The 27,558-nt window shown below is 42.8% G+C and overlaps 1 protein-coding gene across 1 annotated transcript in view; it reads right to left on the bottom strand.

Moving 5' to 3' along the window:
- Positions 1-2,363: 2,363 nt before the first annotated feature.
- slc35f6 (solute carrier family 35 member F6) overlaps positions 2,364-27,558 on the bottom strand; it is a 31,914-nt gene continuing 6,719 nt past the window's right edge. The window contains exons 2-6 of the mRNA XM_072555211.1: positions 16,036-16,108; positions 15,369-15,540; positions 8,260-8,475; positions 5,847-5,957; positions 2,364-3,347 (exon numbers count right to left, since the gene is read on the bottom strand). Coding sequence (XP_072411312.1) covers positions 2,875-3,347; positions 5,847-5,957; positions 8,260-8,475; positions 15,369-15,540; positions 16,036-16,108 — 1,045 coding nt within the window. The 3' untranslated portion in view covers positions 2,364-2,874. The remainder of the gene's footprint in view (positions 3,348-5,846; positions 5,958-8,259; positions 8,476-15,368; positions 15,541-16,035; positions 16,109-27,558) is intronic.

Genomic DNA, 27,558 nt, shown 5'->3' with positions numbered 1-27,558 from the left:
GTGCCAGAGGCTGAAGGGCAATATTTAGGTTTATCTCATCATGAGGGGCATGGATAGTGTGAATAGCCAGGGTCTTTCTCCCACCCCTAGTTTTGGACTCCTAAACTGGAGAGGATGGGTTTAAAGGAGAGAGGGAAGATTTAAATAAAGAGGGACATGGGGAGCAACTTTTCCCCTCCACTTCCCTGCTCCTCTTTCCACCCCTTAGTGGGCGAGGTGTGCAGGGAATGAGCTTCCAGGAGGCTGGTACAACATGTAAAAGGCAGCTGGGAAGATAAGGCAGAGGAAGTGGTTAGAGGAATATAGACTAAATGCAGACAAATGGGACTAGATTAATTTAGGAGATCTGTTCAGCATGGACAAGTTAGACCAAAAGGGTCTATTCTTGTGCTGTATAGCTTTGAGAGTCTGAACTACTAGACTTACTATTTCTCCCCCAGCCTGTTCCAGTATATTATTGAACACCTCTTGAGCAGATGCAATGCAAACCCAGATCTGTTTTGAGATAGAGACACTACCATTGCATCATAGGAGACACCCCCATCAGAAAACAAGCTGCAGTAACATTATGTTTGTTGATAAAATCCTGGGGGTTACATATTCAAGTCAATCAAATCAATCTGTTCAGTGATATTACAGCACACCTCTGCAGCAAGACTTGAACTCATTCCTCCTAACTCAGGCAGTGGAATGTCACTTGACACCATGGGGAAGTAATTTTTATTCCTAATATGAACTTAGGAATTGCCTACCAAGAAACCAACACAGTGGGCAGAAGGATGGAGGGTAGGAGCCAGCTAACAAGGTCCTAGGGAGCATTGCTGAACAGAGACCTTTGAGTGCAGGTTCATTGCTCCTTGAAAGTGGAGTCACGGGTAGATAGGATAGTGAAGGCAGCTTTTGGTATGCTTTCCTTATTGGTCAGTATTGAATACACTAGTTGGGAGGTCATGTTGCAGCTATACAGTGCATTGGCTAGGCCACTGTTGGAATATTGTGTGCAATTCTGGTCTCTTTCCTATCAGAGAGATGTTGTGAAACTTAAGGGTTCAAAAATGATTTACAAGGATGTTGCCAGGGTTGGAGGATTTGAGTGACAGGGAGGGGCTGAATAGGCTGGGCTGTTTTCCCTGGAACATCAGGGGCTGAGGGGTGACCTTAGAGGTTCACAGAAGTATGAGGGGCATGGATAGGGTAAATAGACAGTCTTTTCCCTGGGATCAGAGAGTCCAGAACTAGAGGGCATAGGTTTAGGGTGAGGGGGAAGATATAAAGGAGACCCAAGGGGCAACTTTTTCCAGAGGGTGGTATGAGTATGGAATGAGCTCCCAGAGGGAGGTGGCTGGTACAATTGCAACATTTAAAAAAGGCATTTGGATGGGTATATGAATAGGAAGAGTTTGGAGGGATATGGGCCAAGTGCTGGCAAGTGGAACTAGATTGGTCCAACCTGTCCATCCCAACCCAAAGGGTCTGTTTCCATGCTGCACATCTGACAACATTCAGCAGCCAGCATGGCAACCATGACTAACCACTATGGCCAAAATGGGCCTTCTACTCAAAGTAGCCTTGGTCTTTAGCAGCAGTACTGGAACTGTGCCAGGGACCTGGGTTCAATTCCAGCCTCAAGTGACAGTTTGTACATTTGTTTGCATGGGTTTCCTCTGGGTGCTCCAGTTTCCTCCCATAGTCCAAAGATAGACTAGGTTAGGTGGATTGGCCATACTAAATTGGCCCTTACTGTCCAGGAATGTGTAGTTGGGTGAATTAGCCATGGGAAATGCAGGGATTTGGGAGGGGGTGGGATGTTCAGAGAGTTGGTGTGGACTTGGGCTGAGTGGCCTGCTTCCACTGTAGTGATGCTAATGGGAAAAAAGCTCAAACATTCTGACAATTGTGTAAAATTGTGGGGTCAGGGGACTGGGTACAAAATGGACAGTATGATCAGAGGTGACCTGGTCAAAATCATACAAAATTAGTGGTGAACTACATGTTATTTGTTCCAATCCCAATTCTGTTCAGTGTGCAGATGCTGCAAAAACAATTCATAAGTGAAAGAATTAAATGTAAGATCCTGCACAAAGATCTAGAATAGTGGTTTATTTTTTGAAGCACTAGAGATTTATAACTATATACATTTTCATTTCATATTACAAAGCAAAATAAATTACTTCCTTGGAATTACATGGAGAATGCCCAGAAATCAACTGTTATTTTAATCATGGAATACTCAAAGGATTTTAAAATAATTCTGTACAATGATCAAAAGCAGAGTTTAAAAATTACACTCATTAAACTTAAGATCTGTTCAATACAGATCAGCATATCAGAGGAGGAAGTTGGTGTGGGGGGGGGGGGGGGGGGGGGGGGGGGGTGAAGAGAAGGAGGGAAGTGGGAAGGACAATCATTGCAAGACCAAAGGGGTGAAATGGGGGCATTATCAGTTTGGCTGCCTCACTGTTGGCAAATCTGCAAACCCAAGGAGAGCGCCAACTGAGAAAACCCACCACTGAGATTGAACTACAGCCAGCTGCAGAATCCAAGAGATTTCGCCTAGGACAATAGGAAATCAAGGTAGCATCTTTTCCTCCCATTTGTAATCTCATACTTCTCACTGAAGCAGTCAGTAACCAATGCCAGTTACAACAGATGCAAGTCTCAGACATTTCAGGACCATGCAAGTTGCCCAAAGGTTGCAGCACACCTGCCTGGCTCATGGTACTGAGAAACAATTTACATAATATTCCAAGATAGTGTACAGTCTTGCAGCACCATTAAACAGGTTAAGGAATTTAGGTGGATCTGCTTCAATTGGAAAAACAAGTTAAATTTCCATTTAGGAGGCAAACCGTTAGCAACTTCAAAGCATTGGTTTCATGGGCTGACATTAATGGAGTCCTTGTTTTCAGTCAATAATCGTTCCCTTTCATACTCTTCCTCCATTCGCTCCCTGTACCAGGGAAGCCTTGCTAGGACTGGCTTATGGAAGCCATTGTAGAGTGCTGCACCTAACAGCAGGATGATGAAGCCTAGAATTTGGAGACCATGGAACTGTTCCCAACCCACAGCAAGACTCACTATCCAGATTACCATTGTCCTCAGACTGTCCAGAACCATGCGTGTGGTTGCACTGATTTCTTTTGTGACACTAATACCAGCAAAGTTAAAGAATGCAATGCTCAAGATGTTTCCCAAGAGGGCTACAAAGATTAGTGGCTTTAGACCTATTTGACAGAAAGCATCCAATGCATCTTCGAGAACACCTCTGGGATTGCCACTGAATTGGCCCACAGGGATATAGTACATTGGAATCAGCAGTGCAGTTAGGATGATGAAGCCAAACATTCCTAAAAGGCAGAAAAACAAATGTTAGCTGCAAGCTTAAACCTGAAGATTAGTTGACCAAAAAGAGTTAAGTTTGCAAGTGGAATTTCTACAATAAAATGAAACATTTCAGTAATTTGCTTTTGTTAAAACACTTGCCACTCAAAATGCTGTGCACTGCATTGGTCAGAGTGTTCAAGTGCAGTAAATCAGTCATTAGGTATGCACACTAGAAGTCACTTAGACTTGTGAGCAGTCTTTTCGAAGAAGTTAGTCATACTGTCTTTGCATTTTAAGAACAGTTGGCCAAGGCCAATTAGTTATAGACCAAAAAGGTAGCCTGAAGGTGAATAATCAAACTTTGCCTCAAAGAATACTTCAAATATATTCCAATGAAAATCTCAAAATGTAATCCACAATGGCTCTCTAGGGAAAGATTTTAGTATTGTGTTTTCAAACAATAATCAAAGATTGAAACATTTTAGTAGTAAGAGAAACCACAAGAGTGGATAAAATTGGGTGAGTCAGATGAAAGAAAAAAAATGGTTATGGACCAGGCCAGAACCCCTCAAAACATCAAGTAGCCCAGACCCTAAACTTTGCTGGTTAAGCAGATGTAATGCAGATATTCTGGAGCAATGCAGTTGGTCAAACCACTGTTTTAAGCAGAATGTACATAAGATTACCAAATGAAACAAAAGCCACAGAACATCTTAACCTATCTGAAAAATCAACAGATTACCACAACTTAATTATGCTGCTCCAAGTACTTGCAATGATCCCTATAAACACCTCTTGGCACAAAGGTGAAAAACCAAGCAAGGTCTTAGAGGAGAAATGTCTGAGGGAGGATCAACATGGACCTGCTTTTTTCCCCCCCCTATTTGAGTCCAGCAGCTTTTTCAACACCCCACTTTTCTGATTTAGTCTGGTTTGACATTAGCAGAGCTGGAGAACTGGCCATTCTCCATTCATTGTACAAGCTTTTTATTTAAAAAAATCAAGTGCCTTTTGCCTGAGGCGGTTACCTGTTAGCTATAATTGAATAGGCCCCAAAACCCTTCAACCCAGACCTTAGTGTCTTTTACAACCTCTTGGAAAAAAAGCCATGGACAGTATGGAGCAGCATCACATTAAGCAAGCCAGGAATACTAAAAAGTGCATATAGTCTGTCCAAGCATGTGTAATGCCAAAATCATTAAATATTGGAGCAGAGACAGGGGCATACTAGTGCTATTTATGCTAAGTTGCACTTCATTCACCTCTGTGAGGTATTACTTGTACATTATGGTGGGGCAAGGCAATGGAATAAGGAACAGATTCATTGACCTGTTTTAAAAAAGTGTAAATTTAAAGTTAGATGCATTGATGGCAGCATTCTATTAACCTTTAGAATGAAATTAAAATTGCCAGATTTGATTTAAGTTTATTTATGGAAATGTAGACATTGCTATCAAAGCCAGTATTTAGTGGGCAGCATGGTGGCAGTGGTTAGCACTACTGCCTCACAGCACTAGAGACCCAGGTTCAATTCCCACTTCAGGCACCTGGAGTTTGCACATTCTCCCAGTGTCTGCATGGGTTTCCTCCGGGTGCTCTGGTTTCCTCCCACAAGCCAAAAAAAAGCTCAGGTTAGGTGAATTGGCTATGCCAAGTTGCCCATAGTGTTAGGTGAAGGGGTAAACGTAGGAGTATGGGTCTGGGTGGTATACACTTTGGTGGGTTGGTGTGGACATGTTGGGCCAAAGGGCCTGTTTCCACACTAATCTAGTAATCGAATCTTATTGCTTTACCAGATTACGTTTACCCCCAGTTAAGTCTTTGCTATGGACCTAGAGTCACATGTAGGCCTAGCAAGCACAGATCTTTCACTAATGCCCCTCTTTTGATGAACTGTATCGTTTGCAACATTTGATAGCAGTTGCATGGTCAGAGACTACCTTTTCATTCCAATTTGCACTATGTGCCACAGTAAATCAAGAGTAAAAGCTTATGCTCATGCAGCAGGTATGGGAAGTCAAACAGAACTAGCTTCCTCTCCTACTGACCATGTCACAAATCCAGGAAGCAGCATTTGCTGAAAAGTTAGTTCTCTGCAGATGCAACCTTAACATTATTCAACTCTAAAGAGAAGTGTTTAGATGTACTTTTCCCCTAGTTAGGGTGTTCTCTCCTCAAGGCTGTCTAAATTCAAGTAAAAGCTATGAAAAATGTTAGGGTAGATGAAGCCACTGAAATTAGTGATTAACTATTGTGCATTAAAAGACATGAAGTTAAAACTAATGTGAATCTATCTTCAACTTCACCTTAGGTTTGTTAAAAGCAATTATTCATGTACTATTAAACACCATTATCCCAGCCATGTTACAAAAGTGACACCCCAGTTAAGAATATTGTACCACAAAGTGACAAATGGTTCATTAAAAAGACAAGCACCTTCCCTCAAGAGAACACAAGTATACACAGCTTCATTCATGCTCACTTCTGTTGGAGGAGAGAACATTGGCATCAGTAGAACATACCTTCAGTACCTACAGCTCGAAGTGGGTGTACATCATGCTTATAAACAAATTTCTCTTCCAGCACCATCTGGATAGCCACAATGATCTGTGCAATGATAATTAGGAGGTCTCCTAAAAAAAAAAGACCAAAAAGTTTACAGAAAGGACTGAAATGGGAAAATTTACTGTGAAATTCCTGTCTGTTGCCTAGAAACAAAGACAGACTAGGCAAAAGGGAGGATTGCAGATGCTGGAGATCAGTCTAGATTAGAGTGGTGCTGAAAAAGCACAGGTCAGACAGCAGAAGCAGGAAAAAACTGTTTTTGGGCAAAAGCCCTTCAGGATTGAAGGCACTTCTCCCCTGTCCCCTCACCTCCATCCAAGGCCTCAAAAAAGGAGCCTTCCACATCCAAAGTTTCCCCTGCACAGCCAATGTCATTGATTGCATCTGTTGCTCCTGATATGGTCTCCTCTACATGGAAACTGGATGTAGTCTTTCAAGAGTGCTTTAGGGAAGATCTGTGACACTCAGACCAAAATCAACCCCACTACCCTGGGAGGCAAAATTTCAACTCCTTACTGCCAAGGAGATACAGGTCTTAGGCCTTTTATACCACCCAATGCCTGGAGGAAGAACACCTCATCTGCCTCTGAAGAGTTCAATCCCAGGGCAACAATGCAAACTTCTAGTTTCCACATTTCCCCTTCTCCCCCTCCCACCTTACCCCAGTTCAGCACCATCCTCTGACCTGTCCTACCTGCCAATCTTCCTTCCCACCTATCTGCTCCACCCTATCACCTTCATCTACTCTTTGCTAGTATATAATGTAATAGTGGTGGTCCCAACACTGAACCCTGCAGAACTCCACTAGTTAGACTTAAAAATCCCCTTTATCCTTACCCTCTGCCAAATCTGTCCAGGCCAGTATCTTGCTGCACTACAAGCAGTTATCTTGTTTAGCAGCATCCTGAGAGACACCTTAGCAAAAGGCCTTCTAGAAATCCAAAACAGATAATGTCCACTGGCTGTTGGCCAGCTTGCCAATTCTTTAAAAAGGAGAGAGAACTGTCAGGCATGGCCTTCCCTTCACAAAACCATGCTGACTTAGCCCCAAGTTAAGGAGTATTCTGCAAGCTTATGCAGAATATGGACTCAAATCCAGATGGATGTGTCAGGATATCAAGAGCTTCAATCTTCATTGAAGTAGCGAGAGCCTTAACTGTCACTTACAGCTTATGCTGCCTGGCATATACAGTCCTACTCTGCAAGCTTCAACCTGAAGCTTTCTGGACCTTGCACACCCTCTTCATTGAACCAGGTTTGTTCCTCAGCTTAAAGCTAATAGAGGATGTGCCAGCCCACAAGGTTGCAGATTGTGTTAGAGAGCAATTCTGCTGCAGATAGCCAGTGCTTCACTGATGACAAGTCTGAATTCTATTCCATGTAGTACAGCATTGTCACAAATGGTAACTTTTTGTTTTAGGAAACAATTCCTCAGAAAACTGGCCATTTCAAAAAAAAAAGCCACTTGGTAAAAAAGGTAAAAATTCAACCTATTGAACAATGGAAAAATTAGAAAAAGGTGAATTGACATCTGCTCCAGTAAGAAGGTGGAACTAGATTAGGATATCTGGTTGGCATGGACAAGTTGGACTGAATGGTCTGTTTCTGTGGCTATACATCTGACTCCAAGAATGCCTTTTTTATTCAACAAAAAGGGTGGAGTAAAGTGTGCCAAAACAAGTCAGACGGTAGCTGTGGAGAGCATGAGGAAAAGAGAGAACTTTCAAACTTTAGTAATCCACACTACAGCTATTCCTCACACTAGACTCCCTTTTGGAACCAAAGTGTGAAGAATGCTATTTCCCCAGAGTCACTGCATCTGGAGTGAGTGTGAATGTATGGAAGATCATCTAATCCACTTGTATTCCATGTACTAGTTGTTTGACTGGCATTTGCCAAGATGATTTGGGATGGCTATGGAAATGGAGGATGATCTAGAATTTAAGTGGTTCTAGAATGAATAGAACAGCGAACAGGCAGGCAACCATCTATCCCATCGAGTCTGCTCCACCATTCAGAGATCACAGCTGAGCTGAAGACCATGTTTCAGCCCTTTCCCCCAGAAAATCCCTTAGTGACAAACTGTCAGCCTTAAAATATATTTAAACCACCAAGCTGGTGTTGAGAATTCCATATTCACTACCCTCAAAAAAGTTCTCAAATAAGATATTTAGCAAAACAAAGTACAATTAAGACATTCAACATGTTGAAACTGACCAGTTTGAACTGGTTCAAAGAGCAACTTGCCCAGCCAGTTTCTTTTCCTGCTGATAACTGAACCAAAACAGGCTTTAAAAGTAGCTGCAAACCAAATTCAAAACAAGTTGGTTCAAAACTAATCCACATACAGCACTTAATACATTTACTTACCAGTTATAACTTGAGATAACTTGTGGCCTTGATCATTATTTCCACTGACAAAGTCTGCCAGGCCCACTACCACAAGGCCACAGATGGTGAGAAAAATCCCCACCCACTGACTGGACATTAAACGACGGCCTAGGAAGGCAACAGAGAGCAGGCCAGTGAAGATGATAACAGCTCCACGTAACATCTGGAAACTGGATGCACTTGTCAAGTTTAAAGCTGGAAGATAAAGTAGTATACAGTAAAAAAACATTTCAAGTGGATGGGCCTGACTTGGTGCAAATTGCTGAGCGGGAAGCATAAAACCGATCAACTTTGAAAAAGGTAGACCCACAGCAACTGCACAAGGTTGCATTATCTTGAAGATCATGCAAGGTAACTGTAAGAACACAGGAATTTCAGTATATGTTGATAGCACAAAGCCCATGTCATTCAGGGAGGGAAAAGGGGTTCCTCATGTCAGCAGTCAACTCCCAATTGCATTCCTCTTTTCGCTTACCACCCCCTCCCCCAACAGCTGGCTTACAAAAGACAGACAGCACAAACATGGATCAGGGAATCGACTAACCAGCAAGAACAAATTAAACCAACACTATAAAACCATTACTGACTGTTCAAAATGTGTTAAAAATGTGTTGCTGGAAAAGTGCAGTCAGGCAGCATCCAAGGAGCAGGGGAATTGACATTAAGGACATGAGCCCTTCTTCAGGAATGAGGAAAGTGTGCCAACCAGGCCAAGATAAAAGGTAGGAGGGACTTGGGGGAGGGGTGTTGGAAATGCAATAGGTGGGAGGAGGTTAAGGTGAGGGTGATTGGCCAGAGTAGGGTTGGGGGCAGAGGTCAGGAAGAAGATTGCAGGTTAGGAAGGTGGTGCTGAGTTCAAGGGTTGGGACTGAGACAAGGGTGGGGAAAGAAGGGGAAAAAAAAAATGAGGAAACTGGAGAAATCAGAGTTCATCCCTTGTGGTTGGAGGGTTCCTAGGCAGAAGATGAGGTGCTCTTTTACCAGCTGTCGTGTTGCTATGGTCTGGCAATGGAGTCGTCCAAGGACCTGCATGTCCTTGAGGGGGAGGGGTGTGTGGTTGAAGTTCTGAGCCAGAGGGTGTTTGGGTTGGTCGGTCTGGAGTGTCCGAGGTGTTCTGAAATGTTCTGCATGTAGATGGCCTGTCTCCCCAATATAGAGGGGGCCATCCCATATTCCTAATTCCTTAGTCTCTGCCACATGTTCCCAGGAGGAACAGTTCCAAAACCATAACACCAGATGGCCTCCTTCAAGGACTGCAATTTCCCCCCAGATGTAGTCAACGATGCCCTCCACCTCCTCTTCTACTTCCCACTCCTCTGCCCTTGAGCCCTGCCCCTCCAACCACCACCAGGACAGAACCCCACTGGTCCTCACCTACCACCCCACCAACCTCCATATCCAGCGTATCATCTGCCATCATTTCCACCACTTCTAAAACTGACCCCACCACCAGGGATATACTTCCCTCCCCTATCAGCGTTCCAAAAGACCACTCCGTCAGGTCCACACCCCCCACCAACCCAACCTCCACTCCTAGCATTTCTTGCAGTAGCAGGGGAAGGTGCAAAACTTGCACCCACACCTCCCCCCTTACTTCCCTCCAAGGCCCCAAGGGACATCCATATCTGCCACAAATTCACCTGCACCTCCACACCATTTATTGCATTCACTGCACCAGATGTGGCCTCCTCTATATTGGGGGAGACAGGCCGCCTACTTGCAGAATGTTTCAGAGAATACCTCTGGGACACCTGGACCAACCAGACCAACCAACCAACCCAACCACCCTGTAGCCCAACACTTCAACTCTCCCTCCCACTCCACCAAGGATATGCAGGTCCTTGGACTCCATCAGACCATGGCAACATGGTTGGAGGAAGAGCACCTCATCTTCTGCCTGGGAACACTCCAACCACAAGGGATGAACTCTGATTTCTCCAGTTTCCTCATTTCCCCTCCCCCCACCTTCAGTCAAATCCCTAAAGCTCAGCACTGCCTTTCTAACCTGCAATCTTCTTCCTGACCTCTCTGCCCCCACCCCCACTCCAGCCTATCACCTTCACCTCCTTCCACCTATTGCATTCCCAATGCCCCTCCCCCTACCTTTTTCTTAGCCTGCTGGACATACTTTCCTCATTCCTGAAGGGCTGATGCCCAAAACGTTGAATCTCCTGTTCCTTGGATGCTACCTGACCTACTGTGCTTTTCCAGCAACACATTCAGCTGATCTCCAGTCCTCACTTTCTCCTGGATGAACTGTTCAACCTCCTTGTGGGAGCATGAGGCAGTGCTGATTCAGTCATTGATGTAGTGGAGGTGGTGCCAGTGTAGCTGTGGAAGATGGACTGTTCCACATATCCTAAGAGGCAGACATACCTGGGGCCCATGGCCACCTCCTGTTTAAGATTTGTACCAAGTTGCTCAGTTTGGATTATCTAATCTTGAACTATAAAAAGTCAATTGTAAAATCTAGGTTAGTTTTCATTGCACAGCAAAGAATTGCTTAAAAATTTTCCCTGAAGGGGGCTAGGACTTTACCCGATGGATGCAGCCTTTATAGAACACAAGCCTCCTCTAATGACTATCACTATTTAGAAAATTTTAAATTATACAGGTATGAACAGGTCTTCCCCACAAGATAAGATCTAAACTTTATTAGGGAAATAAGCTTAAGTGAATATTTTATCCACTGCTCCAAACATTTAAAAACCACAGGAGCAGAGTAGTATGGATGCTTGGTTTAGGCCATTATTCAACTTGATTGATGATCTAGTTGGATTTTAGCTATGTTTAGTTTTGCCATCATCCCACAGTAACAATATTTATTACCAAAGATACTTCTGCACACTACACATTTATGGAAACAGTCTGCCCAGTCAGCAGTAAATTTAGTGCTATGAGGATAGAATGGTGGACCTCAGGACAGCATCACTTTCCCTTTTATTTTGGTAAAAGGTGGCCAAGTAGACTACATTAAAACAACTGAATATTAAATGAGGATAGTGGCCAGGTGAGCAAAAACAGTACATTGAACAGCATTAATTTCTTCAATTTAGATTAGCAATGGTCCTGGAATCAGTTACATTCCCCCACCTTGTCAAGGAAACTGAATTTCCTGCAACTTGCAGGAACAAATCAAAGTACAATTCAGGTTGTGGTCCATTTTCACCCACAGCATAGCAGTAAAATATGAACACTAATACAGGAAACAAGTTAAAACAGAAGGGGGGCATAGTGGCCCAGTGGAAACAGGCCCTTCAGCCCAACAAGTCCACACTGACCTGCTGAAGCACAACCCACCCAGACCCATTCCCTACAGTTACCTCTTCACCCACTACTATAGGTGATTCAGCATGGCCAATTCACCTAACCTGCACTTGAGTTGTGGGAGGAAACCCATGCAGACATGGGGAGAATGTGCAAACTACACAGTTGCCTGAGGCAGGAATTGAACCCAGGTCTCTGATGCTATGAAGCAGCAGTGCTAACCACTGTGCTGCCATGATAGTCACATGCCACCAAAAAAAAAGGAGACAGTCTAATCTGAAGTGGATTTCTCTTTAGGGAAGTTCCCTATCTACTTCCCTAGGGCTCATTTCCTCTAAAGAGGAAGAGGGTTCTTTTTAACCAAAGAGCAACTGAATCTATGCAGTCTCCAAGTTAGCTTTCTTTACAATTTCAAGGGACAAAAATCCAAATGTAGGGCTTAGCTTCACCCTTAGTAATTCTCAATAGCAGCTTTAAAGGTTTTCTCAACCTCAGCTGGGAGAGAAGCTAAGGTTGCACATTTGCAAACAGGCACAGAAGGCAAAATGCAAAGTAAACAATCTAATTCACGAGAAGCCAGATACTTTTGAACCTTCAATGTGGGTTAGTAAATTTGCAGATGACACCAAGGTCAGTAGTGTTGTGGATAGTGCCAAAGGATGCTGTAGGTTAGAGGGACATAGATAAGCTGCAGAGCTGGGCTGAGGTGGCAAATGGAGTTTAATGTTGAAAATGGAGGGGATTCACTTTGGAAGGAGCAATGGGAATAAAAAGCTATTGGGCTAATGGCAAGATTCTTAGTAGTGTAGATGAGCAGAGTGATCTGGGTGCCCATGTATATAGACCCTGAAAGTTGCCACCCAGATTGATAAGACTGGGTGTTAGCTTTTATTGGTGGAGGGATTGAGTTAGAGTCAGAGTCATGTACAAACCTCTGGTGCAGCTGCACTGGAGTATGTGTACAATTCTGGTTGCTGCATTAGAGGAAGGATGTGGAAGCTTTGGAAAGGGTTCAGAGGAGATGGATGAGGATTTGCCTAGTATGGAGGGAAGGTCTGAGGAAAGGCGGAGGGACTGGAGGCTGTTTTTGATGGAGAGAAGAGGGTTGATGGGTGACATTGAGACAAGGTAATCAGAAGGCTAGGTAGGATACACTGAACTTTTTCCCCCTCAGACAGCTCACAAGGGGACATTGCTTTGTATGGAGGGGTGATAGATATTAGGACAGATAGAGGTAATTTCTTTACTTAAGAGACTGTTCTGCACCCCTACAACAGTAATAGAATCTCCAACTTGAGGGCATTTAAATAGTCATTAGATAAACATATGGATGCAAATTGAATTGTGTAAGATAGCTATAATTCTGTTTTGAAAGAGTGATGGAAAAGGATAAACCAGATCTAAAAGTTGAAGTTCTAAATTGGAGAAAGGCCAATTTTGATGGTATTAGGCAAGAACTTTCAAAAGCTGATTGGAGGCAAATGTTTGCAGGTAAAAGGGACAGCTAGAAAATGGGAGGCCTTCAGAAAGGAGATAACAAGAATCCAGAAGTATACTCCTGTCAGGGTGAAAGGGAAGGCTGGTTGGTATAGGGAATGCTGTACGAAGGAAGTGGAGGGTTTTGTTACGGAAAAGAATGTGCAAGGTATAAACAGGATAGATAGAGTGAATCCTTAGAAGAGTATAAAGGAAGTAAGATACTTAGGAGGGCAATCAGGAGGGCAAAAAGGGGACATGAGATAGCTTTAGCAAATAGAATTGAGAATCCAAAGGGTTTTGACAAATAAAGGACAAAAAAAAGGGTAACTAGGGAGAGAATTAGGGCCCCTCAAAGATCACAAAGGCAGCCTTTGTGTGGAGCCACAGAAAATGGGGGAGATAAAGAAATATTTTGCATCAGTATTTATTGTGGAAAAGGATATGGAAGATGTAGACTGTAGGGAAAGATGTCACATCTTGCAAAGTGTCCAGATTACAGAGGAGGAAGTGCTGGATGTCTTGAAACGGTTAAAAGGGAATAAATCCCGAGGACCTGATCAGGTGTACCAGAGAACTCTTGGAAGCTAGAGAATGATTGCTGGGCCTCTTGCTGAGATATTTGTATCATTGATAGTCACAGGTGAGATGCTGGAAGACTCTAGGTTGGCAAATGTGGTGCCACTGTTGAAGGGTAGTAAAGACAAGCCAGGGAACTACAGGCTGGTGAGCCTGACTTCACAGGTGGGCAAGTTGGAGGGAATCCCAAGGGACAGGATGTATGTGTATTTGGAAAGGCAAGGACTGATTCAGGATAGTCAACATGGCTTTGTGGGAAATGGTGTCTCAAACTTGATTGGGTTTTCTGAAATAGTAATAAAGGATTGATGAGGGCAGAGCAGTACATGACATCTATATGGACTTCAGTAAGGTGTTTGACAAGGTTCCCCATGGGAGACTGATTAGCAAGGTTAGACCTCATTGAATATAGGGAGAACTAGCCATTTGGATACAGAACTGGCTCAAAAAGGTAGAAGACAGACTGTGGTGGTGGCGGAGGGTTGTTTTTCAGACTGGAGGCCTGTGACCAGTGGAGTGCCACAAGGATCAGTACTGGATCCTCTACTTTGTCATTTAGATAAGTGATTTGGATGCGAACATAAGAGGTAGTTAGCAAGTTTGCAGATGACACCAAAATTGGAGGTGTAGTGGACAGCAAAGAGGGTTATCTCAGACTACAACAGGATTGGACCAGATGGGCCAAGGGGCTGAGAAGTGGCAGATGGTGTTTAATTCAGAAAAATTAGAGGTGCTGCATTTTGGGAGAACAAATCTTAGCAGGACTTATACACTTAAATGGTAAGGTCCTAAGGAGTGTTGCTGAACAAAGACCTTGGAGTGCATGTTGAAAGTAGAGTCGCAGGTAGATAAGATAGTGAAGGTGGCATTTGGTACTGGTCAAAGTATTGAGTACAAACCTTTACTGGTCAAAGTATTGAGTACAGGAGTTGGGAGATCATGTTGCAGCTGTACAGGACATTGGTTAGGCCACTGTTGGAATGTTGTGTGCAATTCTGGTCTCCTATCAGATGTTGTGAAACTTGAAAGGGATGTTGCCAGGGCTAAAGATTTACAAGGATGTTGCCAGGGTTGAGGATTGGAGCTATATAGGAGGCTGAACAGGTTGGGGCTGTTTTCCCTGGAGCATCAGAGGCTGAGGGGTGACCTTAGAGGTTTACAAAATTATGAGGGGCATGGATAGGATAATTTAGTCTTTTCCCTGGGGTCAGGGAGTCCAGAACTAGAGGGCATAGGTTTAGGGTGAGAGGGGAAGATATAAAAGGAGACCCAAGGGGCAACCTTTTCATGCAGAGGGTGGTACATGTATGGAATGAGCAGCCAGAGGATGTGGTGGAGGCTGGTACAATTCCAACATTTAAGAGGCATTTGGATGTGTATATAAATAGGAAGGGTTGGGAGGGATATGGACCAGGTGCTGGCAGGTGGGACTAGATGGGTTGGGATACCTGGACTGGTTGGACTGAGGGTCTGTTTCCATGCTGTACATCTGAGTGAGCTAGACATCACATTGTTGTGCAAACCTATGGAATCAGAGGGTTAAATGGCTTGTATCATGCTGTAATGTTTATCTATAACTCAGTTATAATGTAACAAATCTAACTGGGTGGCCTGTCTTAAATTGACTAGTGTACTCAATTTTGATAATTTAACTGATTGAAAGTGGATCAAAATGTTAAGAGCTAATATTTAAATTATTCTTGATCTGAGTATTTTGGTTTATTTACCAAAAATCCTTGGAAAAAAGTCAGGTCAGTAATGCTTACCAATGTACATAATACTGGTGGCTGTCATGTCACAAAGTGCAGGGGGTAGGAAAATGAAAGAGTTGAATTTCTTCGCAGAAGCCATTTGGGGTTCTGGTTTTCTTCGATCATGGCATAAGAGTATGTAGAATACAGCCAAACAGGAGACTTCTCCAAGAAACATTCCCACTGCCTGAAAGGAGACAAGAAATAAATGGTGGTAAGTGAGAAAAGCTTCTTCCCTGCCTCACTCAAATTCTCTAGAGTTTCTTCCATTTCACTTCACAAAATCTCCTTCAGTTGGTACTTAAGCTCCAGCTGCCTTACATTTAGGCAAATAGAGGGCAGATGACAAGCAAAGTTATGATTCAAAATTTTCCCAGACCCCAAAGTAAAAAAGCTAAAATCTTGATTAAAGAGATGACAGAACAGCTGGGATATGGGAATAGAGAGAACGTGGGGCGATGTCATGAAAAGTCCGTCAGTAGGGTACAGGAAGCCACTTTCAGTGACAAAGGTCAAAGACCAGGGAAAAACTGAAAACAGATCAATACTTACTGCAGGAGGAGTTGTTCTGCTTGCTTGACAAGCATTGTTTTTTAAAAAACATAAGCTGGACAAATTAGTTTTGATATTGTTGCTAATATTTAAAAAGGATTTTTCAGCAATGCTGATAGTGCCTACTCACCTGAAGGAAAGGATGATCAAACAGATGTTTTGGTGATCCATTGCAACCATTGGCACTAAATCCATCAGCCCACCTGGAGAAAGTCCAAAAAATTCAATTTTTCATTGCTTGTTCAATTGTAAGACAAAAATCACTTTTTGCCACAAGTTAGAAAATGGAGACTCACTTAATCTTAAACCTTCATTTTTGTACAAAACAGGCCAACAACTAGCCTCAAGTGAAAAGAAAGTCAAGACAAATAATACAACCCAATACTGGGAAGCTTCCATTTCTTTGCTGAAAATTAGACAAGAGACAGATGAGGGGGGAAAGTGGTCTCATCATTTGAAGGATGAGAAAAATCAGTTGATGATTTGACTCAATGAGAGAGAGTATGGCTGCCTGGCTTCGTGGATCCTAGCTGGAACTTCCATGGTTGAAGAAATATTCTTTACTGTTGAGCATGTATACATTCATAAACTGAAAAGTCTTAAGACCACTTCAAATGCAAGTTCTCCAAACGAAAAATTTCCAAAAACAGGCAGGAAATGCTGTTTGACTTACGCTAATATTGCCATAGCCTTATCATGGCAACAGTTAAATCTAACAAGTTAATGCAAAAATATTTCATACCATTTATGCCTTTCAGAAAGCTGTATAGCTGAAGAACTTTGGTTTACATAGGTGAATTTGCATTTTGCTACAAACACAATCATAGCATTGTCATTTATTACACAGCTTCACTGACACCAGCTCACTTAATCATTTTTGGATAGCAGTTTTCTTTAACACCCAATTGTAACCACTTATTGACAGCTGAGCAGGAAATTTACATGCCACAGGTATCAAGAGTACATACAGCTCCTTGGCTGTGTCATGATTTAAAAAAAGTGTGGAGTTGCAGCTCTTAACCAGGATTTGCTTGGCTGTACAGTGTCAGATCATTTGTGAATGGGACAAACAGCAGCTTGAAGACTCAGTCACTTCTGAACATCTAATCAGTGGTAATTCCCAGTAGTTTAAGACGTTTATTGCAAGAGTTTCTGGCATGTATGGATGGATAATGGGAAGGAACTTTAAGATAACACTAGGATGTCAGATATTAGTTTTGTAACTCGGCAAAACAGTTAGTCAACATTTGACCCAACTGCCATTATGGAGACACCTGTTAAGATTTTTACATTGGTATTTCCTAACTGGAAGAGTGTAAACAAGACAAAGTTCTCTGGTCAGCAGCAATATCCAATCTGCACTCACTGGTCATAAAGCAAGCTAGGCAGCTGACTTAACTGCATCATACTTCTCCCCATGAAAGTATGACTTGGTCAGCAGCTGAATTGAAAAAAAGCTGCTGTTACTACAGTCTTGAAAGATGTAATGTTCAAATTTTGCTTATTCTGCTATTTGGTTTTGCAACATGTCTGCATATTTCAAATGCATCAGCAAAAGTTTTCTTGGATTGAAAGTCATTTCCAATTACCTTGTGGGGAACAAATTATTCCAAGGCACCACTCAAACTGCTGAGTAGGCAGGTGTAAATCTCTGGACTCATGGGACTGGGACAAGGCAAGTGGCAGAATAGCTGTGATTAGCCCTGCTGCCTTTCATCTCCAGGGATCGGAGTTCCATTCCCCCTCAGGTGGCTGAGGAGTTTGCACTGAGGGTTTCCTTCAGGTGCTCTGGTTTGCTCAAAGCTGTGCAAATTAGGTGGTTTGGTCATGCTAAATTACCTATCATAGCCTACCCATCCCTGGCAAGGTGGATTAGTCTTGGGAAGTACAGGGATAGGGTAGGTGGGACACTGGAATAAGTGGGTCAAATGGCCTGCTTTCACAGAGGGCCTATTGCTCCCACACTATTCCACCCCCTCAAATCCTGATCAGCTGTTGCCATTTGAGGCTGACCCAGCACAAGAGCACACCTGACCAACAAAAAGAAACTCAATTCATTTGTGACTGGAACCATCAAGTACCACTAGAGTCCTCACTTGAGGAGAAGTGTATTATATGCATGTCAGCAGCTAGACACCACTTTCAGCCATCAAAAGCAGGTTGTTGAAAGAGGTCATGATCTATTAACCTGCATGTCACTGGCTCCACCTGAACCAACATGTCATAACTGGACCCAGACTGATGCACTGCACCACAAGAGTCTGGATAAAGAAGGGTAAGACATGCAACAGAAGGCAGCAAAGCAGAAGTCCTAGAAAAGGACAGAAGGTGCAAGGAAAACAAGAAAGCAACTAGGAGGGCAAAATGTTTAAAAACTGGAAAGAGAGATTAGAAAGAAACCCAAGTATATCAAGAGTCAGATATGTACAGCATGGAAACAGACCCTTTGATCCAAGCAGTTATCCTAATCTAATCTAGTTCCACTTGCCAGTACCTGGCCTAAATCCCTCTAAACCCTTCCTATACATGTAGTGATCCAGATGACTCAATTCTGTAATTGTACTAGCCTCCACCATTTCCATACACACCATCTTCTGATAAAAGTTGCCCCCTCAAGTCTTATCTTTCCCCTCATTAAACCTATTCCTTCTAGTTCTAGAGAATCCCACCTCAGGAAAAGACCTTGCCTATTTATCCTATCCATGGCCCTCATTTTATAAGCTTCTGAAGGTTACCCCTCAGCCCCTGCTGCTCTGGGGAAGACAGCCCCAGCCTGTTCTGGCTCTCCCTATAGCTCAAATCCGACTCTGGCAACATCCTTGCCAATCTTTTCTGAACCCTTTCAAGTTTCACATCCTTCTGATAGGAAGAGACCAGAATGGCACAATGTTCCAAAAGTGGCCTAACCAATGTCCTGTACAACTCCAATTTGGCCTCCCAATTCCTATACTCAATACTGACCAATAAAAAAGGAAAGCATACCAAACACCTTCACCAGCCCAACTACCTCCAACTCCACTTAATTATGAACCTTCACTCCAAGGTCTGTTCAGACACTCCAGGACTTTACCATTAAGAGTACTGCTGATTTATTTTTCCCAAGATGCAGCTCTATTTAGATAAGCTGCTACTCCACCCATTGGCCCAACTGATCAATATTCCATTGTACTGAAGTAACCTTCACTGGGAGACTGAGGTCTGCAGATGGAGATCAGAGTTGGAGTGTTGCTGAAAAAAAAACAGGTCAAGCAACATCCAAGGAGCAGGGGAAAACATTTTGGCCCCAGCAAACTTAACTGTACCTCCTATATTCACAAAGGAATTTGTAATGACAAAGTAGCAGACCCAGCACTGATCCTTGTGGGACCTCACTGGAGGATGAGAATTATGGGGGGGGGGGCACAAAAGGAAGCCCTATTAGGTAACAAGGCAGCAATTAAAAATCAATGAGAAGGAGAAGATGAACATTAGTGTTAAAGTGAGTAGTTCACACCTATCTTTACTCATAACACAAAGTGCAGCATTCAAGAGTGACAGTCAGATTGATTAGCAAGTGGCTTTAGAGGCTTTGACAGATTTAGAGATGAACAAGTCCCCAGCTCTATCCCAGGGTGTTGTAAGACAAGGGAAGTAGTGACAGAGGCCCTTACCCAATTTAAAAAGAAGTCTCTGGCCACAGCCACAGGACTGGAGGACAGCTAATTTGGTTCTACATCAAAAGGGTGGAACAGACTCACTGGTCTTGTGACCTGATCTAATAGTTGTATGGAAATTAATCTAAAAACATTGGAGAAAATTAATCTCCATTTAGACAATTTGATCAGGGATAGTCAGCAACACCTTTGTCAGAGAGAAGCCATGCCTAATAAGTCTGGTAGAATTTTAAGGTGGTGACCAAGTGTTTGGATGAGGATAGGACAGTTGATGTAGTATTTGGATTTCAGCAAGGGCTTTATCAAGCTTTTATGCTGGTAACTGAAAAGAGCTCATGGGATCCAGGGTAACTTGCAAGTTGAATCCAAAATGAGTTGAGTGATGAGACAGGGTGGTTGTGGAAGGTTATAGGTGACTGGAACCAGATACTTGTGTACCATAAGGATCTTCATACTACATCAGGTGTTTGAAAAAGCCCAAACCCATTGGACTGGAATTGAGCCAGACCTTTAAAATGAACTGCTATTTCAAGTCTGAGTTAGACCTTATCTCCCAATGTAGAAACTGAAAAATCTGTCCAACTCAGTTGAAAGTTTAAAATTAACTGAATCTCAGACAATGGAGTGAAAAATGCTTTCTGGCATGAAGTCCAAAAGCTCTATCTTCAGACCTCAGTGGGAGAGCATTTCAGGGATAGTGATCACAACTGACTTACTGTACTCATGAAGGGGATATGAGCAGACACTATGGAAAGTAGTTAATGGGGGGTGGGTGGAGAAGAGAAAAAAGAACTTACAATGCTATGAGGCTGGAACTGGGGTGCCTAAAATTGGTAGATGTTCAGGGAAAGCCACTACAGAAATGGAGTTGTTTAGGAAGCACTTGCTGATAGACAAACCTGTCCAGTACTGAAGCAAGGAATGTTAGAGGTTGAAAGAACTTGGGTGACAAGAGATGGAACATCTAGTAAGAGGGAGGATGCTTAAAGTTGAGGTGGCAAGGATCAAAAGGTTGGAGGGTTAGAAGGTGCCAGACAGGAGACAGAACAGACTTGAGCTGGAAGGGGGCACTTAAAAGCTTTAGTGGGTAGGATTAGGGGACCCCCCCCCCCCCCCCCCCACATTCTACACTTGAGACAAGGGGATTGCCAGAGTGAGGGTAGGGCCAAAATCAGGGATAGAGGATGGAGTGGTGTCTGGAGTTGGTAGGAGGACTTTGCTTCCTCCTTATTCAACTTTGAATAAGGAGGAGGATGTGCTGAAAGTTTCAAAAACACAAGGATAGATAAATCCTCCAGTCAGACAGAATATACCATTGGTTGCTACAGGGAATGGGAAGAAATTGCTGTACCTTTGATTCTTGCATCCTCACTATCCACTGGAGTATTGCCAGATGATTGGAGGGTGGCAAATTAAGGGAATAGCAGTAATCCTGGGAAATTACAGACCAGTCTTAAGTCAGTGGTGGGCAAAGTTTGAGGATTCTGAGACAAGATTAATTAAACTTTGCTTTTCAAAATAATCAGAGATGGTCAGCATGGTTTGAGGGACAGGTCATGCCTGGCAAACCTTATTGAATTCTTTGAGGCAGTGACAAAAAAAGATGAAGGAAGAGCAGTGGATGTGGTATACATCAAATGCCTTGCTGAAAAAAAAAAGTGTTTCCCACAGTAGGCTCATTCAGAAAAGAAGAGACATTAAATACAAGGAAATGTGGCTGTCCCATAGGTGACAGAGGGTGGTGGTGGATGGAAAGTATTCAGCCTTGAGTGGTGACCAGTGGTGTTTCACAGGCATTATTCTGGGACCTCTGATTTTTATAAGTGACATTGAGGAAGTAGAAGGGTGGGTGAGTAAGTAAATTTGCTGATGACAAAGGTTGGAGTTGTGGATAGTGTGGAGGACTGTTATAGGTTGCAACAGGACATTGACAGGATGCAGTACTGGGTTGATAACTGGCAGATGGAGCTCAACCTGGAAAAGGGTGCTGCGAACCATTTTGGAAGGTTAAATTTGAATGCAGAAAGTGGGGTTAAAGACAGGATTCTTGGAAGTGTGGAGGAACAGTTCAATCCCTCAAAAGTTGCCACCCAGGTTGATAAGGTTGTTAACCTGTGTTGGCTTTCATTAGCAGGGGGATTGAATTTAAGAGCCATGAGGTTATGCTGCAGCTCTATAGAGCCCAGGTTAGATCTCACTGATTATGTTCAGTTCTGGTTGTCTCATGAGAGAGAGAGAAAGCTTTAGAGGGTGCAGCAGAGATTTACCAGGATGCTGCCTGGACTGTAGGGCAATGTCTTAAGTGGAGGGACCTAGGGCTTGTCATTGGAAGATGGATGAGGTGACTTCATAGAAGTGTGCAGATGAGGCTTAGAGTGGATAGCCAGAGACTGGAGGGGGCATACTTCTAAATTAACTGGAGGAAGGTTTAGCAGAGATGTCAGAAGCAGGTTCTTTACACAATGGTGGGTGTGGAATGCACTGCTGACAGTGTTAGTAGCGTCTAACACATTAGGAAACGTAAGTGACTCCTGGATAGGCACATGAAAGATAGTACAATTAAGGGTATTTAGGTTAGTCTGATGTTAGACTAGGCTAGAGGGTTGGCAGTGAGTGCTGAAAGGCCTGTACTGTACTGTTGAGATATTCCTGAAGAAATCCTTTACATTTGTAATGAAAAATGAGAACACCAGGTTTGGCAGCATCTGTGATAAGATAAGCAGTTAACATTGAAACTAAATGACTCTTGTTAGAGACTCCTGATGAATTGGCCATTTGGTGTTGGAGAGAATTCTGAAGTCAAGTTTGGATGGCAAATCTCACTACTTGTCAGCTTATAGAATTGGCTGCTCCAAACTCATTTCATCTGAAAATGCATTGGGTCTTGACCAGAGGACAGATTCAACAGATCCAGATTTACTCTGGCATCATACTTTCACCCTTTAGGGTTTTTTAAAACCCATTTCAGAGCCCTGCTTAAACTGAGGTGTTAGAAAGGAGTCTATGGCACAAACCAATTTCTCACCATACATCTGACACTTAATCAGTGGTCATTGGATTCCATAAGCAACGTTATTGTTTGATGTGATCATTTTGGCAATATCCATCTGTTGCTAGGCTATGGTTATTCAAGAGTTACTTATTTAATGGAAAGTTAGTATTTTGGCAATCAAGAAAGTTTGAGATTCAATGAAATGTTCTATAGTCACTAAAGTTAATAGATGAGATTGGAATAGCTTGTACATATAGTTGCACCATAACACCTGACAAAAGGCACTATTTGTCCTTTAAATGAAGGCCTAAAAACTCACCCAAATGATAGGCCAGGTGGTGAAAACTCCACCTTGGAGCCTACTTATCAGAGGAACCACCAGTTCCTCAGTGGAGCTTTATTTCAAAATAATTGGAGCTTTAAGCCACTATCATGACTGGATCTTTAGGACTGTTTTGCAAAAGGAAAAGGAATGGTATTATGTGGTAAACGTATGGGCCAGAACACATTTGATGTACAAGGTAGCTGATTATTCAGCTACATTAGTCCATTAAACAGCACAAACAAACCCTTTGATACAACTCATCCAAAGGAGATGATCTAAATGGATTAGTTCCATTTGAATTACCACACCTATCAAGTTTCATTTCTGCCTTGGTCTTTGAGGTGCAGTTCCTGGTTACTGTTAAGTGTATGAAGGTCAACATCAATCGAAACCATATTAGATGGTCATTTACCTTCAATTCCAGACTTTTTGGAAGTCCATTAGAAGTTCCCCATTATCCATTATATGTATAATCTTTAAAATTGTCCCTTCCACCCTCAGTTCAAAGTGTTGGGAACATTCACTCCAATTTGACTCACCCTTAGTGAGGCATAATATAGCTGAGCAACAATTGCTGACTTGCACTGCTGTTCTAAATCACCAAGAGGAAGTGAGTCATATTGTGGCTTTGAAATTCAAGGGCTTTTCCAGTGCAGAGAAGCAAATCCAACCACCAATTAGTCATTAGCTCCATGTCCAAACTCAAAAGGACCAATCTGTATTTGAATGTTAAAACTGAAATACCAGTGCTAAAATGGAGCAAAGTTGTTCCAGGAGGTTGAGAAAAAATGATAACTTTTCAAACTTGCAAGTGGCTTACTCCTATGGTGGAATTCCACAGGTTTCCTTTAGTGACTTTTGGTAGGAGACTCAGCATTCATCCCTCTCAACCTTGTGGCAGACAAAGGCAGCATAAAGTCTGCACAATGATAGACTCTACCATTGTGCTTCTCCTAGATTAACCAAGGAAACGGATTACCTCCATTAAGCCTCTATAGTACTTAAGCAATTTAACAATAGCATTGGTACAAATACAAGTTCCAGGTCAGCATTCTTTCATTAGATATAGTTATCAGTTTTGATTCAAACACCTAAATATTAGAACACAGGTAAACCCCTCTGCTAATTTAGGCCAGGCACAAAAGCTCACCTTGCACTATAATCTTAAATTGAGTGTCAAAGAATTTTCTCAAACAATTTTATTCTTTAAATAGTGATAATTTTTAAGCCCAAACTAAACAACTCAAATCTCTTACCTCCGACTCTACAATACTAGTCCTATAAAACCCCATTAAGAGGTACCAAAGGAAGCGATTTCAAAAATCAGCCAGTTGTGTAGATTCTGAGTCATCTTTTCTTCAGTATTCTGCTGCACAAATTTATCAGGTACCTTTGAGGGGTACCCTGTTAATCAGTTGATTTTTGGTGCTGTTGTACTGCCCAATTTTATACCCACAACAGACTAGCTCACTGAAATTGAATTTTTTTGATGACATAAAAATTAGTTTTTTGGTCTCTTGGGGCATAATTTAAACAGATTGGCTGAATTTGTACCATGGCAACACAGCTCCAGCTATTTGTTTAGAAACATAATATTTAGTTGTGAAACCTGTTCAGCACACTTCAGTCAGTCCTTGCCAGCTTTCAGTGTACACACCCAGACCTTCATAACATGAAGTCACAAGACTATGTTCATACTGATATCTGCTATTTACATTCCTGGTAAGAAGGACTAATCTTAGAGAAAGCCCTCTTACACATGAAAATACATCGTCACATGGTGTGGTACCACAATGCAAGGGATTTCTACAAATCTGGCAACTCAAAGTTGGCCAACCCTGAAGCACAGAGCAGGTCCTTGTTGTGATGGCCTATCTGGTGAACTAAATCTATCCATAGTCTATGCAGTTTATTCCTTTTTGGAGTGTCAACCTCACTGGCTGGAAATTTGTGATCAGTCCCAAACTGGGATTCAGGAAGTGACAAGGGGCTGCTTTTGTGAATTGCTGTTGCTTCAAAGTTTGGAGAATATTTGAAGCTTGGGTGCTCATTATGGTTCTGTTCACTGAGCTGACTATGTTGCAGATGTTTCATCCCCTGTCTAGGTGGCATCCTCAGTGCTTGGGAGCCTCCTGTAAAGTGCTTCTGTGATGTTTCCTCTGGCATTTAGTGATTTGTACCTGCTGCTTCTAGTTCTCAGTTCCAGCTGTCCACTGCAGTGGTCAATCTATTGGGTCCAGGTCATTGTGCTTATTGATTGAATTGTGGATGAGTGCCATGCCTCTAGGAATTCCCTGACTGCTCTGTTTGGCTTGTCTGGTAATAGTGCTGTCCCAGTTGAACTCCTGTTGCTAGTCATCTGAGTGTGTGGCTACTAAGGATAGCTGGTCATGTTGTGGCTAGTTGGTGTTCATGGATGCAGATTGTTAGCCCTATGTAGTGTTGTGTGAAATGACATGACCAGCTATCCTTAGTAGCCACAGATGACAAGCCAAACAGAACAGCCAGGGAATTCCTAGAGGCATGGCACTCATCCACAGATTCAATCAATAAGCACATCAACCTGGACCCAATATACCAGCCACTGCAGTGGACAGCTGGAACTGACAACCAGAAGCAGCAAATACAAAAATCACAATGCTGGAGGAAACATCACAGAAGTGCTTTACAGGAGGCTCCCAAACACTGAGGATGTCACCTAGACAGGGGATGAAACATCTGCAACAAATTCCTAGCTTGGTTAACAGAACCACAACATTGCTGCTGCTTATTTGGTGGGTAGACCCATGATGCTGTTGGAAAGGAATTCCAGGATTTAGACCCAACAATAGGAGTGGCAACATATCTCCAAGGCAGATGAGAGAGCACTTGAAGGGGGAAATTGCAGGTGATATATCCTAGTCCTTCTAGAAGGAAGCTTGTGGATTTGAAAGGTGTTAAATTGGTAACTTTCCATAGTGCATTTTGTAGATGGCACACTGCTGCTACTGTAAGTTGTGAAACAAATGAATACTTGATACTTGTGCTTTGTCCTCTATGTATTGTTAGAGCTGTACTCTTCCACAGAAGTGAAAAGTATTCCATCATCCTTTTGACTTGTGCCATAAGTGTGGGGAGGGTCTGGGGAAAAGCAGGAGTTATTCACAGCCAACTCCTAGCCTCAGATCTGCTCCTGAAGAGGCATGATTTGGAGACGCCAGTATTGGACTGGGGTGTACAGAGTTAAAATCACAACACTAGGCTATAGTCCAACAGGTTTATTTGGAAGCACTAGCTTTCAGAGCACTGTCTTCACAGCCACGGATGGAGCAATGCTCCAAAAGATAGTGCTTCCAAATAAACCAGTTGAACTACAGCCTAGTGTAGACAGTTTTAACCCTGAAAATGTAGTATTTTGACAAGAGTCCAGTTTTCAGTCAGAACTCCCAGAACATTAGTGATAGGGCATAAGGTGATAGCGATGTCACTGAATGTCAATGGCCAATGGTTAGTGCCTCTAGCTGGAGAGGGCTGAGGCTTGTGATATGAATTTTATTCAAATGCAGATACTGTCTACATCTTGCTATGTTTGCACATAGACTATTTGTGTCAGCAGACATGAATAGTGTTGACTGTAGTGTGCATCTCTACTCTCAACCTTAAGGGAGAATGTCATGAAGCAACTGAAGACATGAGGACATTACAAACTCTTGCAGAGATTTCCTGGAGCTGAAACAACTAACAAGCAAACCCCTATTTTCTGTACTAGGTATATCTCCAACCAAAATTTGAATCATGAAGCAAAGACCTGGCCCTAACTGAAAAGGACAAAAGTGAGCTTGCTAGATAGAGCACCAGGCATATCAAAGTGATGTCAAAGCTGCATAGAGGTCATGCATACAATAGAAAGCAAAGCAATACCACAGTCAATGGATCAGATCAAAGCTTGTGTTGCTACACTACATTTAAAAGTAGAGCAGATGCCAATTAAACCATGGAGTTGGAGATAGCCTAGTGACATTGTCACTGGGTTGACAGCCCAGTGACCATCTGGGAACCTGGGTTTGAATCCCACCACAATAGGTGGAGAACTTTGAATTCAATATAAAACTAGAATTAAGAGTCTAATGACATTCAATTGATGGTGGATTCAGAGAAAAACCTAGCAGGTTCACTTTGGAAGGAAACCACCATTCTTGGCTGGTCTGGCCTTAGAGTAACTCCAGACCCATAGCAATGTGGCTGACTCAGCTATCCTTTGGGGAATTAGGGATGGGCAATAAATGCTGCCATCATGACAGCATTAAAGAGGAAACTCCATCGGCATTGCCATCCTCAACACCAAGTTCAACCACCTTCAGCCTGGGGAGCAAGTGATCCATCTCTGCCTCCTTATGACTCCATCACCACAAAGCCAGACTTCAGTGAAAGTAGGGGCTGCAGATGCTGAAACAGCACAGGTCAGGCAGCATACTCTGGCATAAGCCCTTCATCAGGGGCTTATTCACAAGATGTCAATTCTCCTGCTCCTCAGATGCTGCCTGACCCTGACCTGCTTGTGCTTTTCCAGCAGCTCATTCTACACATGAAAGCACCCCAGATTTAGCTAAGGCTACAGCCTTGCAAGGTCATAACCATAGAGTCAGATGCATAGCATGGAGACAGACCCTGCTATCCAAGTCAACCAGATACCCCAAACCAATC

The sequence above is a fragment of the Chiloscyllium punctatum genome, chromosome 3, assembly GCF_047496795.1.
Source record: "Chiloscyllium punctatum isolate Juve2018m chromosome 3, sChiPun1.3, whole genome shotgun sequence".
NCBI classification, from domain to species: Eukaryota; Metazoa; Chordata; class Chondrichthyes; order Orectolobiformes; family Hemiscylliidae; genus Chiloscyllium; species Chiloscyllium punctatum.
The sequence above is the reverse complement of the archived record's forward strand: the minus strand, read 5'-3'. Positions and strand labels throughout refer to the sequence as shown.